The sequence below is a fragment of the Tetrao urogallus genome (assembly GCF_951394365.1).
Source record: "Tetrao urogallus genome assembly, chromosome: 12".
In the NCBI taxonomy this organism is placed as follows: domain Eukaryota; kingdom Metazoa; phylum Chordata; class Aves; order Galliformes; family Phasianidae; genus Tetrao; species Tetrao urogallus.
Window position 1 is genome coordinate 7,055,639 of NC_136825.1, and position 16,774 is coordinate 7,072,412.

General features: G+C 35.4%; 1 protein-coding gene across 1 annotated transcript in view; it reads right to left on the reverse strand.

The window, feature by feature from the left end:
* Window positions 1–16,557, reverse strand: part of CDH8 (cadherin 8) — a gene marked incomplete at both ends in the record, with an annotated part of 123,848 nt that extends 107,291 nt beyond the window's left edge. Inside the window, 2 exons of the mRNA XM_079541374.1 lie at window positions 16,120–16,382; window positions 16,476–16,557. Coding sequence (XP_079397500.1) covers window positions 16,120–16,382; window positions 16,476–16,557 — 345 coding nt within the window. The remainder of the gene's footprint in view (window positions 1–16,119; window positions 16,383–16,475) is intronic.
* Between the last annotated feature and the right edge of the window lie 217 nt (window positions 16,558–16,774).

Consider the following 16,774-nt stretch of genomic DNA (forward strand, 5'->3'; position numbering starts at 1 on the left):
GAAGAATACATGCTACAAAGGCTTTAGGCTGCTCTATGAATGACAGCTTCCTTTTGAGCTATAGAGAAACTTGTAATGGACTTTTCTGTCTCTAGGGGAACTTTTAAAGCCTAAGCAGAATTTCAATTATATTTTTCAGCTAGTATGAAATTGTTGCTCTAACACTAACTGCAGATGCTCAGATTAGATTTAAGCCATATTTTTAGAACAAAGAAGTAAAAAAAAAAACACAACAAAAACCAACAGTTTTTCTGTAGCTTTTATCCAAATTTATAGTGCAGTGCATGCAGCTGGTTGACTTGCTGCTAATATGGTACTTTTCAGGGCTTTTAACACACTTAACTGATTGTTTGTTCAAGGCATATGGTTTGAATCAGCTGGGCAGTGCACAGTACAGCTGGCAAACTGGATATCAAAATCTGGCAATAAGCCTTAGAATTATGTGTCACTATGTATCAATTTTTCCTGAATTTTCTGTGACAATTTATACTGTTTTAGTGTAAATTTGAAGTTACTTCACATTCTACCATAAATGCCATTGCTGCTTCCACTGTTACAACAAGTGGATGTAGCAGACCCATGCTGTGGAGGCACAATGTTAAGTGCAAAGGCTTTTTTCGTCAGGCAAAAAAAATCACGAAAGTTTTTATTAAATGATCTCAGTATTTTCAAAATGGGGAAAGGATCATTTTTTTCTGGTACAAAGATTGGGAAACAGTGACAGGTGCTGTTCCAAGAACACATTCATTTCAAATCAAGCAAAAAATTGGAATTTTTTGGCAGTATGTCCCGTTCTCACTGTCGCCTCCCATAACCGAAGTTAAATGTTTTCAGCCTCAGCTGTGACATTCAGAAAGGTCTAACAAAAATCTCCAACAGTATCTGAATATAATTTTTGTATTATTTAATAAATGAAGCATCATTTTTAGACTCTCAGCATAATGAACTCTCATTTGCACTGAGAAGATTCATAAATTCACACTGTTAGGAATTGTTTTCATCAGAAATGAGCCAGCCTCCCATGGTGTCCACCCTGCAGTTCAGAACTGGAATATATTCTGGCTGTATCTGCAAGTCACCAGCGTTCAGTTATTTTCACTGAGTTTGCATTACTGCTGCTTGAAAAGCCAATCTAGATACTGATGATGACACTCTCATCTCAGGGTACATACAACCATATATTTCTGAGCATATATTCCCAATTTTTCAGGGAAGTATCACACTTCTATGCTACATAAGCTCAACATAATGAATTAAGATAAATACTAAGAGAAATAGAGAAGCAGAAAGTTCCCTGCCAGAAACATGCACAGCTATATGAAAAAACCGTATGTGTTATAATGCACAAGCTTTACTGACTCAAATAGCTCTTCAAGAACAATGCACTTTTCTAGTGAAATAAATAAAATAGCACATAGCCTATTTTCACCACAAATATGAATCTCCTGAATTTAAAAAGAATCTAGTTTTCAGAAATTCCTATCTCCAACAGTAAAAATCTCATTAATTCATGAGATTCATTAACATCTGAAATAGCATCGATTAGATGGACAACTTTTAAAAATACATTTAAGTAAGTAAGAAAAATTTTGGAGTCTTCCTTTTTTGAGATTTTTATAATTCCTTCTTCCCATTGCCTAACCAGTACGAATGAGAATACTGTAATAGAAGAGGTCAACACAAACACTGTACTAGAACCAACTGAAAGCAAGTGGTAAAAAGAAGAATTTTTATCTGTTTACTTATTCAAATCTCTCAAACTTCAGATTCCTTATCAGCATAAATGAATACAAAATGAGTGAAAAGTAAGTCTGAAGAAAAAAGGTTGTGTATTCTTATAGCAGAAGTACAGCTGTTAAGTTCATGAACCTTTTGAAGATGATCGAGTGAATAATGAATACAATGTGCAGAAAGACGCTTCCATATGACGGAAAAAAAAAAATCCTACCATAATAGAAATGTCAAATATATTGAACTGAAGTTTGTGGAAGTTCATTTCAGCAAGAGTGAAGCACGATAAAATTGGAAGAGATATATAGAACCATTTCTCTATCAGCAAATGATACAGTGTGCCTGTACAAGTTTGTGGGGAAGCTCTTGAGAGAGATGGTATGGCATATGTTCTGGCAAGTGTATGCCACACCTCCAACTCTACTGCTGTGGCATTTAGAGGTGCACTCTAAGGCTGCTTTTTCTTTATTCTTAAACTGTATTTTTAAAAATGAATGCATCATCAAGCCCTACGGCTTGACAAATTGTACCAACATGCACTCCCTTACCTGAAAGGCCTGATTTACAGGCACAATCTGAAGTATATATAAGCTTAGCAAGAGCAATTGAAACACTGAATAACATTAAAAGCAACTACACGCAAAATGGAATGAAGTATGGTTTAGGGAACACGGAGAGGAAAATAGGGAATGTCAGAGGTCACATAACCTACAAAGAAGTGCCAGAAGAGGATTAGAAAATTTTATTTCTTAAGAGTCAATTACGTACAGGATCATTTCAGGTCCAGCATTAACACAGAAGTTAGCGATGACTTCTTAGATTGCCAAAGAGGCTTAGCAATCTATCCACAGCTTTAGGCAACTGTATCTAAACTGTATCTGTAGCCTTGAAACAACTAAGTGCCTTTTCTCAGGTCTGTATAAAAGCTGACAATCCTCCGTTTTCACAGGTTTCAGCCTTCCACATCACTTAGGATATAAAAATAGACACCCTCTCACAGAAGCCCAGCTGACAGGATCCTGCAGCCGACTTGCAGAGAGCACGGGAAACATACTGCCAATTTCCTCATCCCACATTTTACTCACACTATTAGGCAGGTATTTCAAAATGTTCTGCACCTAAGATCAGAACAGCAAAGCACATTTTTTTACCCTTTTAAATTCCCTTCCTCACAGTTACACCATTTCTCCTTTTGCTTGATTTTTACTATGTTCACCGATGCTGAATTTTTTATGAAAGGAAGAACTTTAAAGATGACCCATATCAACCAATCAAGACTCCCCAAAGTACGGCCTCCTCTCTTTTGGAGGAAGAGTACCAGCCTGAGCTAAGAGCCTACTGCAATCAAGGCCCTATGCTGCCTCTGTGCCAGGGGTACTTTCTGCCTGGGCTGAAGTTCCAGGCATAGCCAGGTGGTTTGATCTATCATTGGATACATACATATCCAACAAATTAGCAGAACTATTAGTCAAGTTAGCTAATCTCCACTGATTTTTACTGAAGTTAAAATCATAACTTTTGTATTGAGGTTAGTAGGGTTTTTTGTTTGTTTGTTTGTTTTTGGTTTTGTTTTTGTTTTTGTTTTTTTTTTCTCCCACCATATTTACACCAGATTTAAAAAGAAAATTGCTGAATATTCCATGGCCAAGAATATTCCTTTAATTAAGATCTAAATGACCAACATAAGCTGAATGTTGCATTTAAAGTTGCAACTAGCATCAAGCCAAACTTTTAAACTAGAACAGAAAGATAAGAAGTTTCACTGTGAAGGACCTAGTGGCTCCTTTAAAACACACACTGTAAAAATGGCAGCTGCTTTGCTGGATTAGACACCACCACAGCCATAAATTATTTACAGCTAAAAAGTTGTGTCGTCTTTTCCTGTGTTTTGTAATTAGAAAGGTCCTTTGTACTGAAATGAGTGAGAATAGAAATGAAAATGTTCAGCTCCACAACAAAAATAGTCTGAAAACTTTGGTTGTAGGTCTACTACATACTGGCCTTGAAACTGTCCCATTAATAGATCTCTTTCCCTGAAACCATTCCTTAGCTTTGTATCTACATGGCTTTCACTTTCTCTCACTTCAGTGTGATTTATGCCAGAAGATATACAACATATTAACTGTTCTACAATGTGCTGCAATAAAGATAATTCTAAAGAAATCCCATTTCTTTCCTTTTTTTTCCCTAAACAATTATCTTGTTCTTGATAATAAGACAAAAATCTGTATAGAGATGTGGTTTTGAGCTCTACGTGGGAATAAAACAACAACAAAGAATTATTAAAAAAGGGAGTAAAACTCCTGCTATAACCAGTGCTGACTATGCCAGACAGATCTATACACACACACACATGCATACACTTAGCCTAATATATATATATTCCCTTGCAGTTCTGTATTAATCAAATAGAATACCCTGTAGAAGAAATACAGTACTAAGTAGCTCAATATAGCACTTCTGTTCAAGTTGCCTTGTACAAGCTTATTTGAGTTCTAATTGAGAGCTGAAATTCTCTCTTTTAATGCTTAGGCCCGTTTGAAGGTTACCTTTTAGTCCCATGGAGATAAAGGAAAATGTGCCAACATTTGAGAGATTTGATTACCTCTATAAAATTATGCTTGCTCATTTTTCCTAGGCAAGATACTCCTGGGTAAAGTTGTATTAAAGAGAGAACAGAAAGTGTCCATACAAATAAAATATTTTCCAATTATGCTTCTCAAGATGCAGAAAACATTACTTGTGACAGAGGATTATGAATGAGATAATTATAAAAGCCTAATGTACCTAAATCTACAATAAATGAAAGAAAAAAAGAACCAAAAAACATTAATAAGTGGTTATTGACTGCTTTTCCTGCACTTCATAATAAATGACAGTACCAAGGACGAATCTTTCTACAATCTTAGTGTGACACATTATACACAAGAATACCTTTCCTACTTACATTAATTGCTACACATGAAACCGCATCAACTTTTATTTGACATCCAAAAAACCTTATGCCTTTCAAAACAAGCTTGATCAGAAATTTTCATATTAAGAGACAATTGAAAATAGTGATTTAGAAATATGAAGAATAAATGTTTCCCCATTAAAAAAAAATTCACTCATTTCTAATGAGCAATATGCACTTCTGAAAGAATTCTGTCTAATGTTAGAAAGGTAAGGTATATAATGATATAAATTGTAATTTCTTGAAAGTATTTCATTAAACTATGTCTCCTAACCACTTTCCAATTCTACTAAGAAATAATTATTATTCCTGAGAAGCTCTAGCAAGGAATATCTGAGCTCCTACATGCAGTATTTCATCACAGGTGTCATCAATTGGGAAGATTTTTAAAAGGATTTCAAGCAGTGGCAGCTCTTTTCCTGATGCACAGCAGAATGTGGTACACCATGCAAAATTACCTTTGGTGCACTACTTTTGCAATTTCAGCTCCCAGTACTGCTGTATCAAGTGTGAAGGCACAGTCACAACAGAAAAGGTTAGCAGTATTTCTAAAAGAATGACAAAGGGTATGGAAATTGCGGGGATCAGAGTATGTGGGCAGGAAGCTGAACGCTATTGCTTTCTTATGCTTATCCTTTAGGGAAGAGCAACAGTTTCAGTAACACAGAGCATTCTCTGTACCGATTATTATTATTGGCCCTTTTTAGCAGGAAATCTTTTAATACTGCCTTAGCTATACATACCAACCTGCACATATGTACACCAGTTTTCATCTCGGTCTAATTGTTCTGTTTTCCCCCCCCTCTCCGCCAACTCCCAGCCTCCACCAGATGCTGCACAAACTGTATAAAAGGTTTTGCAATAAGTGCATTAAGACAGATGTACTGCCTAGTGACTTTCCTATCCAAATCTGGAATGAATTTGGTCTATTAGATCTGAAAGAACACAATGTATCTGGAAGGTTGGATTTTCCCTCACCCCTCCCAAGACAATTTTTTATCAATTAAAATCAGTACTGTAAAGCATACAGCTTCACAAAGCAGAAATTCAAGCCCTATAACATAATGTAAAACATATGGCATAAGAAAATGTATAAAAAGGACAAGATACAAGATAAAGTAAGCAGCTGAGAAAAGAATAAATTAAGGTTTAACTACTGCTGGTCTTTTGGTCTTCCTGAGAATTCTCAAACAATCCTGACAGATTTCTTTTGATGGTGTCTCATGGGGACAATGAAAGATGCCAGTTCCCTAAGACTGCACCAAGGTTATAGCAGTGGGAAGGTTATGAAGGGAATAGACTCTGGAGGTCGGTTACTTTGTCCCACAGGAGTCTCAACTCTCCTGTGTGACAGCGATTCTCAGAGCCCTGCATACAGCACGGACTACCAGAGAAACTGGGATTTATATTCTTACAGACTTCCAACCTGCCTCAACCAAAGGGACATCAGAGGTTTTCTCTCTCAGAGACACCACTTTGAGTCTTACAAAAAAGTGAAGCCACACTGGCTTGCTTCAGGCTTGAGAAAGCATCTCTAATGTTTCCCAATCTTTCTGCACTTTGCAGAATTTACAAACATGCTTCTAAGTGCTCACGTGACATGTCTGTTGACATATCTTGTATTATTGACTCAACTGTATTACTATTTTTTCACCTTACAGTATGAAAGTGTAAATCTCAGTAACACATTAAAATGTCTGCAGTGAGCCAACTGCCTCAGAAAAGGCCTCCCGTCCTGCTAGCAGAGCAACTTTTTGCTTTGCTTCTGTCAGATTTTGTTCCATGGAGAATTGTTCATTGCAGTGTTTGTGCATCACTCATTGGATGTAGATTGAAATATTCACCTACAAAATGTTTCCCTAAAAATCCCAAGATTTATTTATATATATTTTTATACTGCTTGATTCCTAGCATTCCCTTGCTTATCTGTAATTTGCAATAACAAGCAGGTGGTCTTCTGGAGAGGCAGAATTTAGTTCAATTACTAAATGATTACCTAATGGGATGATCGATGCTGTTGCTTTCTGCACAGAGCAAGAAGCCTAATTCTGCCTAACCCTTCAGAGTTTTAGGCATTTTCTTTCTTTACTTTAAGACGGTGTCAGTGAATTTCACATACAATATACTAAAAAAAAAAAAAAAAAAAAAAAAAAAAAAGTGAATTTAAACTTAACAGTTTAATTTTTTATTAAATTGCATAGTATACATCTCTTCCAGAATGCCCCACACAGTTGAAAAGTAATTATGTGGTTTCTCAGCCTTCCAAATGATGTACACTCTGTAACACTGCCACTGGCTCGTAGGAGACAGCAACATCTAAGGAAATGGCAGAGGATTAGAAAGCTTTTTCCACAGCAACACCAAGGTATTAAGACCCAATTGCAGACATTCAAAATCACTTCTCTGCCCATAGTTTTCTGTATGTATGTTTTCCTCCTCAGTTGCAATCTGCATATCCTATTCATTGCAGGAACAGCTCTGAGACAGGAATTGGCTCCTACCCAACAAAAAGGAGAAAAATTGTGGCTAAGGTTTTGTAATACAAATGGCAGCATTAACAGCTTTCACATTTACTGACACAGTGCGCCATTCCTCATGTGCAGTAGTTCACTTTATAAAAATACCCCCGCGAGTTCTTTGAGCGCATGTACAATGTTTTCAAAATTCACTCAAGTCCACATTGAGATTCTTTAAAAAATACACAGGGCTTAAATTTCAATTATGTCTGTAAATCTTTTTCTGACAGGTAAATTCCTGGTATATGTGTTAAACCACTTTTGTACTGTCATTTAGTTGTAGGATAAATCAATAAAAAGTAATAGTCTGTGTGTATTTAGCTCAGCACCTGCTCTCAGTTTATCAAATATTCTAGCAATTATGTGGGTGAATTAATCAAGACCCATTAATTAGCAGAAATAACCTAATAATTTGAAATATTGTATTGGCATTAAGTCTTGCTTCCGATGATTTCTCATGAAGGAAGAAACACAAACATTTTACCTCTTTTCTTGTCTGTGTGACAAGGCAACAATAGGACTTGGAAAGTGTGCCAGTGGTCGCCTTTAAATGCTTTAGACTACATAGTAATTAGAGAACAAGTTGCCTAGAAAATAACATTTAAAAAAAAAAAAAAGAGAGAGAAAAAAAAGGAGTGAAAAATTAATAGTAAATATGTTGGTAAATATATTTAGAAAAGTTTTTGTATAAAAATATGGTAGATCTTCATTTAGTTGTTGGAGTTGAGTAATATCACAGCTAGGCATTCTGCATCCTGGTATGGCATACAGGATCATGATGCACGATTACTTTGTAGACAATCCCAAATTAACAAAAAAAATGAGTTTCATTTTCCATTAAATTTAATTTTCTGATTTCTTAAGGTTGAATGTAAAACATGCATAGCTCTAAATGATGTTTGTAGTTTGATGATCTTAGAAAAAAATGTGACAAAACAGCTATGGTTTGTTTGAATGCCCTTCACTCCTTCCCTCAGAAAGCTTCCCTAATCTTGATTCTTCATGCCTAGATGCCTCCCATCAATTCTACATATAATAAAATCTACCTTTCCTTACTTGGTGACAACACCTCCGTTCTATGTAAGTCATTCTCTCCCAGCGAGGGAGAAGAAAATGAGATAAGGTGGTTCGTGGATTTAAACCAGCAGACGACTAGAGCATTCTGAACTGCTAAGAAATATATTTTTGGAGTCTACCTATAACTGAGCTCCTTGCCTGATTGTCTCTGAGTCTTTTATTTTGTACATTCCGTCTCATAGAGGCAATCTAAGAGCAATGCACAGCCCATCAAGATGAAACGCAAACGCTCGGCTTGGCTTCTATTCATCAGGGGCTGGGTGTGTAACAGTTCCTGAGCTCAGAACCTGAAACAAGAAAAGGCATTCCTTATGTTGCTCCTAATGATTCCTCCACTTAATTCAGGGGTGACACAGTCTCCAGGGAGAGCTGCACATACTTTTTCTTAGCTGCTGGCACAAGTGCTGTAAAATAAAGGCTTTGAAAGAAATTATGGATAGGGAATCTTTACACTAATAGAGTTTCCTCAGGAAAAAAAGAAAGCTTTATTTCATACTGCGTCACCACAGGTGTTCCTCAAGGATCACCAAGAGGCTATTCAGATACATAAATATTTGCTGAAGGATCTTCAGGAAAATAGTCTACATCTATTTTCAATGCCAAATGCTCTACACATTACTTTTAAATAATAGTTACCTTTAAACATTGCCTTAAATACTTATTCCAGCAAATTATCTCTGCAATTAAGCTGATTGCTTCACATCCACATTAGGTCACACAGCTCTGGCAGGTCTGAGTTTGTCCAAACAAAATACCTTCAGCTGGAAGTCCTCTGCTGGTTGCTCAGTGTGTGCTATTCCCTCTTATATCTCCTCTCACTTTACTAAAGAAAAACTTTAAAAACAGAGCTTTCAAGAAAAAAAAAAAATTATGCAAACTCATTTCTGATATTTTCACGCACAAACTGTATTTTCTTGTCATGACTGTGAATGTGTATTTATTACAAACTAAACAGGCAGAGCTGCCCACCACCTAAAAGACCAACCATTCCCACGTAATTCAGCCCATGAGATGCTATGCACTTAGGTTCCAGAGATCTGTCTGGAAGCCTACAGACACTAAATTAATTAGTCCCAAAGTATTTCTCACCTTAATGTAAAATTCCTTTGGGGGTTTTCATTATATGAAGCCTTGAAAAATTTACTATTATCACTATCTGCTAATAATAAATACATCCTTACTGATCAAAAATGTGTCCAGTCACTTTGCGGAAGTCATTCCTATTTGATAGCTTTTCAGTGACTCATAGGAAATTTGTTTGCCCAGTTGAAAAAGGACAAACTTTTATCAAAGAAACACCACCACAATTGGCACTAATTGGCAGTTAAATTGACAACTGGAACGGAAGCACCCTGACAGCACCAGGGGTGGGCCCTATAGGTAGAAATTGAAAACAGTTTACAAAACCAATGTTGGAAAGACCAAACAATTATAGGGCATCTGCAGAATATCACATGGAACGCTCTGCTTAATTTTTCATGCTGAAACTTCTGCATTTTCTTTGAGTGCTTGGAAAATATTTCAATTCATAGAGAGAAAGATAAGATGTTTAGATCAATATATTGAGCAAAACTTAACAAGATTCTAATTCTTCATAAACAAAAACAATTCTCAATTTTTTTTTTCTTTTTTTTTTTTTTTCCTCAGAAGATACCTTTCTGACATCAGAACAATATGACAAGGAAAGTGATGATAATGCTGAAGTAACATCAGGAGACCCAAATTATATACATTATATATATCGTTCTTATCTTCATTGTTTAAAATAAAAACAAAACCGAAACAACTCTTTAAAGTTATCCTATAATTATTGTTTAAAATTCAAGATGCAAATCACATCACAGAGATGTTCTCACTTTATTAGAGAAAAATACAGATGGCTCAGAAGGTGACTGGTGTTTCATAGGTGAACACTACTGTGCAGGATTCATAAGCGACCTGATATTCATAAAAAACTTCAAACACTCCTTAACTGCTTTTCACATACTGATATTTGCCACTTTCGTACACTACTGCTCTACCAGCAAAAAAGCAGAAACACAGGAGCCACCTGATAAAATGCCTCTTTGAAATTATTACCAGTCCAGTTATGTTAGCAAGTGTTCTAAGTTGTAATTCCACTTAAATTGCGCTTATAAGTCCCAAGATTGGAGATGGGGGGAGCATGAAAGTGTTCAGCCTTAGTCAGTGGTACTCCCTGAAACATACTGAAATGAGATTCAAACTATTTGTCCTTGTTTAAATTTATTACTTTTTAATAACAAAATTCTCAGAGCTTGAAGCTAGTAAAAAAAAAACACACATGAAACTTGTGCATACTCAGGAATATATATATATTTAATAAAAAATACTACTTTCACCAAGCTTACCTAAAATGTTGCATACTATATTTATTGGCTTTGTAGCAATATTTAATTATGACGTGCTTTTTTCCAAGCTACTTATACTCCTGCTGACTAAGCTGATTTACAGTATGGAAACAGGAGGGTTCTATGAAGTATACAGTCATCTCTTCTCCTTCAGAAGCACAAAAAAAAAGGCACGCAGAATTAGTATTTTCTATAAGGAATACTGTAGAAAAGTAAGTGATACATTTCGACTTCCGGGAGTTTATTAAACATAAGTAGGCAAATTAGTGTATAATTACAGTTGCAAAAGAACAAAAATCTAGAGCTTAGAAAGCAATGTTGACTTTGCAACATTTCAGATATTCAATATTTTATAGCACATATTTAAATCATAGCTAGTAAAGATACAAGTGTAAATTAGAATAGAATCTTTATGGTGTTCTGATGCTGTGAGTGAGAATATCTAAGGTATTATACTGAGGTACCTAAGTATGAGAACTGACAAAGTCCATTAACTTAGAACCATATAATACCCCATGAAAACTACACTAGAGTTTTACTACACCTATATTTCACAATGATTCCTTCCATTCAGGGAAACAACACATAATTTATACCCTGATGTAATGAGATTCTTAGTTACATACATTTCTATTCTGTATCTTGAATACTACAACATTTTCAGGCAGTCATGATCTCAAACTTTATGCAGGAATCAAAAGGAAAAACATATGAAAGGAATTTGTTTAATTAAAACCTTGTCTACTGTGCATATATGTATTGCCTGGACTTCAACAGAACAATTTCAAATTTTTTAACAGTAAAACTTTACCATTTTCTTGTTAAGAGATATAATGTATGTTGGCAATGAAATCAAAGATTGCATAAAACATTTATAATGTAGAACATACAGCTTGAAGCTATTTATAAGTGCTCTCCACATTTCCAGGTTTGATTTTTACAGTAGCACAGCCTGAAGCACTTAACTGTAAAAACATCATCATGCCTCTCTACTGCTCCTCCTACAGGAAAATTACTTCTGTAAAGGCCTGAACCTAAGCCCCATATATCAAGGGAAAAAGCTTCATTGCTCTGAATGGAAAGAGCTGCCTGGCTCCCTAATTCTACAGACCATAAAGAAAAAAAGTTTTGCATTTAGCAAAGTGAAAAAACACATACTATTTAAGACGGAAGAAAGGAAGAAAAGCCCCCCGGCTACAGATTAGAAACAACTAAGTGAAACTCCACTGGGGGTAAGAGCTGATCAGGCCACATTCTTTCTGTGTCTCACTAATTTCTGGTTTGTTTCTACCCCTTTGCAGAGTTTTCAGAGCAATTTCACAAGAGCTAACACAGCTCTGCCACCGACTACATGCTGCAGATGCAACACAGCAGCTGTGCCTGTGACAGAGGAGCTGGCCTCATCTGATCAGGTCATTTTATGAATCTCTCATAAAAGGAAGCATGCAAAATATGCCAAATGTTACCCTGAGACTGGAAATAGGTAAATGAAAAGGTCTCAGGAAGGTTCTAGGAGAAACTGGGAAGTGCACCAGAAGTGATACCACAGAAACAGCACTGATCTGACTGACAAGCTCTGTTCTTCCACGTCTGAATTTAAGTGCCAATTCATTTAGTGTTGATGATGATTTAGGGATGATTTCTGTCACCTTCATTCCCTTTTATGTACATTGTACTTACAAAGCATAACAGTTAACTCATTCACTGGCCTGAGATTTTTCTTGAAAACATCTATTAAATTGGGTCCAATGCCATTTAAAACATCACAAAAAAACCCTCATGTACCATAAAAAGAAGAAACTAAAATCCTATACGTCAATCCTACTTTCCTAAAGCTTCTTAATGATATTATCTATTTCATTGTGAATTCAGTGGCTGTTTCCAGTGAAAGAACAGCAGCATTTGCTACACCACAGATTTCATAGCACATCTGCCATGGTGCTGTAAATGCATGCAGAGGAGACTGAGAAAATGCAGCAGTGTATATCAAGTAAAAGTTCTTTCTAACTAATCAAGTCCACAGGGACAGCATGCAGTGTCACAAAACATATCACTCTACAGTTGAATGAGGTTGTCAGCCACTGGGAGGCCTGCAAACTGCTGACAGCAATATGCAGTATGTGGAGTCTTCTAAAGTAGATCGAATAGCTTTGGAAAGTTCATATCTGCTTCTACAGAAGAAGCAAAAAAAAAAGAAAGAGAAGTAAAAAGGATATTTGTAAATCTACCTTTCTATGCTGTAGTGCTGTGAACAAAACCAAACTCATCTGAGTATGTCACAGGAACATGAAAAAGGTTACTTTGTAGGTTTCTCAAAAATGCACGTCTACTTTTTTTCATGCATAGATCAAAACAATATGGAATTTATTACGATACCATCTGTCAAAATGCAATGCAATATTAATTCTGACAAAAAAGGGAAACAAGAAACCTCAGATTCTGAAATCACAGAGGAAGCATGGATTCATATACTTTTTTTTTTTTTTAAACAGATGTGAGAACTCAAGTAGAGCTGCATGAGTTTAAGTTTGACCGTACTCAAACTAATGGTGAAAAGTGACATTAAAAACTTATAAGAAGTTCAAGAATAAAAGCAAAAGTTTTTTTCCCATCCTTTACTTGTCACTGTAGGAAACTACCATGCTTTACATGGTACCATGCTTTACATACATTTACAGAAGAATTCATATAAAATTCTCATATTAGTCTCACCCCAGATTACTGCATTTACTAGAGCAAATAAATTGGGAATGCATTTATTAACACGTACTCATGCAGAATAGAAACTAATATGTGACTTTGAAGACACTGGCTGTACTGAAACACTTAAGATTTTGAAGAAGTGTCTTCCCATCTAGAAGCTGCTTCTCCTGGAAAAACCTATCAGCCTTAGGAGAGATGCCACCTCGCTCTCTGTCTTACCAAACTTTCTCTGTTTTCAGAAATTTGGGTATGTGAGCTTTATAACTCATACAATGAAAACATAGAATTTATTTTAAATGGAAGCCTGAATATGTGATCTGCATTGTGTTTAGATTTAATTAATTTAAATTTTCAGTTTTAATTTGATGATACTAGTTGCTAATCACATGCTTCTAGTCCCCACCTTTCAGAACACTGACTCAAAAAAACATTACTTAAGTATCAATTTTATCCTTAGCATTTCCCTAGTGCTGAATTCTGAGTGGGCTTTGAAGGCGTATTTGAAAAGATATATCAAGTTATACTTGTGCATACACTATTTCTGGTAGGGTAAAAACATTTATTTCTGTTTTTATTTAACTAGAGCAGCTAATGACCTGCCCATACCAATTGTATGTGACTACGAAAACTCCTATGTACATGCCATAAGACTGTAGAAGGAAACAAAAATGAGTAACCTAAACCTACATAATGAGATTTGCTTCAAGAACATTTTCTTTGAAGTACTGAACTATCGAGGAACGTATTTATTTGGAGTACTTTGAACATGTAAAAATAGCATACAGGCTGCACTGTCTCTGTAATGGCACAGAACCACATCTATACCCAGATGCTGCTTCTTGTGCTCAAGATGATCCAAATATGGACCTCTGCTTTAGCTGGCACTGCCTGTTTAACAGCAAGCTGTTATGTGTAGATACTTTCTGCATTTATCTGGATAGAGTGATAAACTCAGGCAAGATTTACAAAAATATTTTAAGCTATTTTCTGGAGTAAACCATGGATTTCTTCCTGTAAGAGTGAATTTCATTTTTTGCTCTTTTCCATCTAAATCATGCAGTGTTTTAATTACACAGCAGTCTCAACAAATAGATTGTCACAGCATTTCAGACTATCAAATTCTATTCTAACTGCCAGCAGAAGATGGGATAATGTCTTCATTGGTTTGGCTTAGTTTAACCCACCTCTTCTGTTCACTGATGAAGTGAACAACTCAGGACATTATATCCACAAAAACAAACAAACCAAATAAAACAACCAACTTCTCCTCAACCAAAACTAAATAAAACAAAACTTTATATTGCAGAAATCTCAAGACTTGGATATATTCTGAAAATCAAACTGCTACAAAGTACAAACTTGGGACTTTCTGCAGCCAGTTAAAAGCAACTAAAAATCATTTGCAGATAGATAACAAAACATTGTGAAAATAATATGTTGGAGAAAATAAGAAATAAATTTAACATTTGTAATAAACATAGTGCTGTTCCTCTGAAATTGAGGGACCAACTACAGAAAAACAAATGAAAACAGACATACAACACCTGATCTACATGTAAACTAACATAGCCCTCAAAAGGCACTGAATCTACAGTTTATTATTCTGGCTGACCCTGCATTTAGATAAGAAGTGGCTACATTAGGAAAAATTCAGGAATACACTTGATATGTAGATTCTTTGACGATTGCTACAGCAACTGATACTCCCTAGGTTATACTACATGCTGTTCATTTTTCCAAAATTATCATGAGATTAATTGACATCAATCATTTCTGTTTGCTAGTTTGTTTTACGCAATTTTAGTGGCTGGGAAACGCAATGACAATATATTTAGTTCTTCAAAAGGAACTGATTTTTTGCAATAAACACACATGGTATTTTTAATTGCTCACTATAGGCCAGATGAATTTAGAAGCATTTTCTAACTGTATTTTCTAACTGTATAATTTTCTAACTGTAATTCTAAGGTAATTCACTCCTCATGAATGCAGATGGAACGTAATCTTGTTTCAGAGAAAGTGCAAATCTGATTCACAGAATCAGTGGCAATACACAGTGATACAAATAAGCTAATGCGTGGTAAAAATCAAAAGTTTAAGGCAACACTCAAACAAGAACACAAGGAAAAACATTAACGTTCCTTCTGATCTTTTCATCTTTCTAATTTTGAAACTAGATTATGCAATCTGTGTCAATAATAATAAACAAGCATGTATATCAGGACTTCTCTGTAAACTAGAACCCTACGATTTGCTGTTTATACCACACCTTCGTTTTTATAATTTTGATTCTTTGTTTTGCTGAAATTCTAGCAAAGCTGGAGGTAGCAAATGACCTATAAGTGGAGTAAGCTTTTTGAATGAACAAATAGGAACATGTTTGGAATTAAAGGAACGTACTAAAAAGCTATGTTAGAGAAAAGTCTTCAGGTAACAAAGATAGAAAGCGTTGACTACTGATACCAAAGAAAGATGTGCACACATTCATGTATTTCTGTCCTAAAAACAAAATTCATAAAAATGAAATAAAATGTAATTTTGTAGTAAACAGCAAGTTAGTTAACCAGAAAAAAAAACATATATTTAAACAGCAGTATATTTAAAGCAGAAATTTATGAGTATTAGAGAAGAATTTTAGAATAATAGACCACTTCAAATTTGAATTTCTTAGCAGAATGAAATGACAGCAGACCTTCACATGACATACACTTACATATTCAGAATAAATAAATAAATAAACAAATAAATAAAAAGAATCTTGCCTTACCCGGCCAACTAGTATTGGTTCAGGTCCAGAAAATTCTTCTAATACAAACATTTGATTCCAAACCCAGCCTCTCTTGGAACGGTTCAAAAGTCTTTGCTCTTCAGTTAGCCTTTTTAGTCCTGTACTGGATCCACTTGGTAGTACTTGAGATTGATTCATTGGAGCCATATAAATGGAAGGAAGTACAGTAATCCATAGTATTATTAATGGAGTCCATGTATCCATAAGCATTTCCGTTAGTCTTTCTGGCATTGTACCACAAGCTACGCAAATCACCACAGAAATGAAATTATTATTTTGCTTTCCTCCAGACTGTAGCAATCCAATTCATCATGCAGTACAGAACATTTACTTACAGCTCCTCCATGTGTTTACAGCACAGTCAACGTAAAAGTAGCTTAGATTATAAAAACATGATCCATTGAGTTTTCCAGTCATTAAGGATTCCTGGTGGGGGGAGAAAAAACAAAGGTCAAATCAGTGACTAAGGAGCTTAGGAAAAACGTTTTAAAAAATCTTACTTACTTTAATATCACAAACAAAACTTGCTAGGATTTAAATTTGTAATATGCATACTAGAGTGCATTAAACAGGTTAAAAAGAAAATGAAGTGACTCTGAATTCCTCCACTGCCTGCAATAGCCAAAGAAGACTC